Source organism: Myxine glutinosa, chromosome 14 (genome assembly GCF_964187855.1).
Source record: "Myxine glutinosa chromosome 14, kmMyxGlut1.1, whole genome shotgun sequence".
NCBI lineage: Eukaryota > Metazoa > Chordata > Myxini > Myxiniformes > Myxinidae > Myxine > Myxine glutinosa.
In genome coordinates this window covers 28,021,532-28,025,795 of record NC_136274.1, presented here as the reverse complement: position 1 = coordinate 28,025,795, position 4,264 = coordinate 28,021,532, and the positions used below count along the sequence as shown (strand labels likewise).

General features: G+C 44.8%; 1 protein-coding gene across 1 annotated transcript; it reads right to left on the bottom strand.

The window, feature by feature from the left end:
• Positions 1-445: 445 nt before the first annotated feature.
• LOC137439537 (uncharacterized) lies at positions 446-3,027 on the bottom strand. The gene is made up of 4 exons (XM_068135376.2): positions 2,747-3,027; positions 2,528-2,647; positions 2,179-2,271; positions 446-883 (listed from the first exon to the last, which is right to left on the bottom strand). The coding sequence occupies exons 1-4, from the start codon at positions 2,939-2,941 to the stop codon at positions 752-754; spliced, it is 540 nt and encodes a 179-aa protein (XP_067991477.2). The 5' UTR covers positions 2,942-3,027; the 3' UTR covers positions 446-751.
• Between the last annotated feature and the right edge of the window lie 1,237 nt (positions 3,028-4,264).

Sequence of the window (4,264 nt, the reverse complement as noted above, 5' to 3'; positions counted from 1 at the left end):
GCTCGGTGCCATTCGGTGCAGCGCCGCCTGCTCGGTGCCATTCGGTGCAGTCCCGACTGCTCGGTGCCATTCGGTGCAGCGCCGCCTGCTCGGTGCCATTCGGTGCAGCGCCGCCTGCTCGGTGCCATTCGGTGCAGCGCCGCCTGCTCGGTGCCATTCGGTGCAGCGCCGCCTGCTCGGTGCCATTCGGTGCAGCGCCGCCTGCTCGGTGCCATTCGGTGCAGCGCCGCCTGCTCGGTGCCATTCGGTACCACCTTCTTTTGTACACACAATGTTTGCTGGATTCGAGTGGGATTGGGCCGAGTCCAAGTCCCCCCAAAAATGGACTGAGTCCAGGTAACATCCAGGTGTATTTCATGCTAATATCCGGTCGGTTTCGTGCGTCTCCCACTCTGTGTTAAAATGTCACCACTTGATCACCATTACAAAGTAAAACAGCCTCAGGTTTTCATTTTTGCAATCCTTTATTTCCATGATCAGACAAAGTTTAATAGCAGAGTCACAATTAAATGTTAAACTACAAAAAGTTCAGCTGCAGTTTCAATCCTAAAAGTTCAATTTTAAAGCTTACTAACTGGTTACCTGTTCGGCTTACTTGTGTAACTAAGCGAATCAATTGGAATTAACGAGCAAGTATTGAATGTCGGGGAGAAATCATTGGCTCCCACCCATTAACCCATAACCCCCCACAACACCACCACCACCACCACCACCACCACCACCACCACCACCACCAACACAGAGCTTCCTCCTAACCGCGATAACGATTAAACCAACTGTTCACATAATGTCTTCCCACACCCTTCGCGGTATCAAGAACTCGTCGTCCCGCATTCTTCACTTTTCTCCAGGCTTTCTTAAAAAAGCCACGTCGTCGCCTCGCCTGTAAAACAAACACCAGACGATTTTCAAGTATCAATAAAATATTTATTCGTTTTCTAGAACTTCACAGTCATGTTGGTGCGGAACATTGTTCAGGATAAAACACATCTCTCGTCTACAGGTGCGTAAGTAGACAATGGCCATTCTCAGCTTGATCGCAAATTTGGTGAAAAGATCCAAGGTAAAAAGTGATAAAAATTTACAGGAAGCTTCATTTGTTACTGACTTTGAAAAAAAACCTTCCTGAAATCTATTTTTTTTGCCATCAGCCACACCTCCTCTATCTACGTGAGCATCAGGTAAACCGGAAATTCCAGAACACCTCTTTCAGCAGGTAACCGTCTTCCAGCACACCTTCTATATCTACGTCAGCATGAGGGGAACCCTTCCAGAACAATGGAATGCCAAGATATTCTAGAGTTCTGAAGAGTCATTCTAGAAGGTTCTAAAGGGTAATTATAGATGCTTCCAAAGGGTAATTCCAAAGGGTTCTAAAAGGTTTTCTGAGTCGGTTCTAAAGGGTAAATCCAGAGGGTTCTAAAGGGTGATTTCAGAGGGTTCTAAAGGGTGATTTCAGAGGGCTGTAAAGGGTGATTCTCGTGGGTTCTAATGGGTCATTCTAACGGGTTCTAAAGGGTAAATCCAGAGGGTTCTAAAGGGTGATTTCAGAGGGTTCTAAAGGGTGATTTCAGAGGGCTGTAAAGGGTAATTCTAGATGGTTCTAAAGGGTAATTCTAGATGGTTCTAAAGGGTAAATCTAGAGGGCAATTCTAATGGGTTTCGTTCGTTACTGGGCTTTGCATATTTCATATTAAAAATGCCAAACTGAACCGCTCCCTTCGGACACGGGTGTGATTGTTTTTAGTCCGACTGCCAGGTTAGGTCCACCACCGAAGGTGGACGGAGGTTACGTCTTCACCCCTGTCTGTCTGTTTATTTGTCTGTCGGTGAGCAGGATATCTGAAAAGGTTATGGACGGATTTGGATGAAACTTTGTGGACAGGTTGGGTGTGTGACTAGGACAAATCGATTAGATTTTGGAAAGTGATTTCTCACTCACATCGAGAGATGGAGCCAAAAACGATATATCGCATGATATTTCAAAAATTTGTAGATGAGTTGGGTGGATGACAAAACTAGGTGGATGAGTTGGGTGTGTGACAAGAACAAATTCGATTTTGGTTCAGGTCCGAAATCCACATTCGGCCTACCAGTGGGATGGAAACCATAAACTGTATGCGCTCCACCGAATACCGTTTTACTGTAGTTTATTACTGTTTGATCTCAAACCCTCACATTTCCGCCCGTCGAGTTGAAATCGCAAGTCGCGTCTCCGACGTCCAAGGAGTCCTCGGTGCTCAACACGGTGACCTCACACTGTCCATCGACCTACAAAGCACAACAACGGATTGATACATCATGACCATCTACATTGCAATAACCTCATGGGTTCTTATCATACTGTGATGTCCACATCCATCCACTTCATAGTTATATCCACAATGTCCAACTCAACAATCTGCACTGCATGACCAACATCTCACACACAATCTCGAGGGTAGACCTCAGGTGTGGATCACATCGATGTATCACTATCAGGACCAGAAACAAACATTGGGACTCGAGTAGATCAAACGGGTCTTACCGGTGTCGAGTCCGTCGCGATCGGACAATCGGCCCAGTCCCTGGGATCGTCCGCATTGCACTCGGTCTCAACCACGTCAAATTTGATGTTTGTCTGTCCTTCAACGTCTGTTTCATCTGCCTATGGAAGAAACACGAGTTAGACAATTTGATCACCCTGATCCATGTTGGGATTTGTGTCGGTGTCTGTGAAAGAAGAAATGGACACGTTGAAACTCACCTGGATATCCTGTTGTTCAGACAATGCCAGTTTACGTGTGGACACCTGCTGTTTGTTCAGCTTGTCCAACGCTTCATCAACTGCATTCTCCACCTGCTCGTTGGACAAAGAATCATCTGCCCGAGCTGTAGGTGCTTGATCCAAGAGCAGGATCAGGACCAGAGAGAGAACCGCGGGGACACACAATGACTTCATGACTCCACAACCAAACTTGCCTCGTCTTTCTTTTTGCTTCAATTTATAGGAGAAAAGTTTGAGCCATGAGGAAACTGGAGGTTTTCTCCATGCTTCTATCTCCTGCATTCCTTGCTCTTTATTTCCTCATTTTCTTGGTCTTGTTTCCACACACTCCATGTGGATGCTCCAGATAGATTGGCAAACCATTGATTGAGAAAATATTGGTTGAAGGTGGTCTTGAGGGGATTTCACACTCCGGCGTTGCACACTGGTCTCCTTTGGGCAGTGATCCATGCTTGTTTCAATCCTTCACAGTCCTCACGAAAAGGCTCGTGTAGTATACTATGAACCACAGGGAATACAGGGATGTCCTTCCCTTGGGAATGCAGCGATGTCCTCTCCATAATAATGTGGTAGAAGGTGGGTGCAGTGGTCCAGAGATGGGGCCACAACCCAGACTTGTACTGCACAACGTGGGCACAATAGTTTCCTCTGATTTAAACTAATACTTTTATCATCACCAAGTACTAGACATTTTACAGTGAGTAAGGTACTACTGAAAACGTTGTACTTTCCTTCTGCTTGGTGGTTAGTGTTTGGTTATTCTTGGTGGTTGTAGTTTGGTTATGCTTGGGAGTTAGTAGTTTGGTTATGCTTGGTGGTTAGTGTTTCGTTATGCTTGGTGGTTAGTTACGCGGACGTACGTATATTGTGTCCCGAGGAAGATTTTTCGGTGCAAATCTTCCATACCTGTATTGAAAATCGTGTTAATTCGAAGTTAAGTAATTGTTAATTCGTGTCGTGTCTTGAGGCCTTGTACAGTGTACACTGTACAACCTTGAGGCTTTGTTTTTCTCTCAGCGGCCCGTCGTTTGTGATCCAATAACTTTCGTTCTCTGTTTTCCCAGTCTTTTCACCCCAAAGCCTACTTCCTTGTGTAAATCTCAACTCAAAAAAAAAAAACTTTTTTTCCTTCTCACTTCTCATTCGTTTATTCATTCTTATTCGTTCGTTCGTTCTTCGACCACGTGTTTCTCCCCCATTTCCCCAGATAGTTTTCACTGTTATTAACCTTCAATGTTTACACTTTCCCCTCACTTTATGTATTCCGTCATATATTATAACACCCTTTTCTTCTTCTTCTTTAAAAGGCTGCTTTCGACTTGCTCACCAAATCTATTCATCCCAAAAAAAAAATCCATCTCTTATAGTGCCTTTTTTCTACATTCCCTAAACTCTCCTGCACTCCATCCTCCATCCAGCGTCCTTAAACGTATTTTTGACTCCAAGGTCACAAGAAACTCATTTTGCAATAAATGTTCGTTTCCCATTTATCGTACA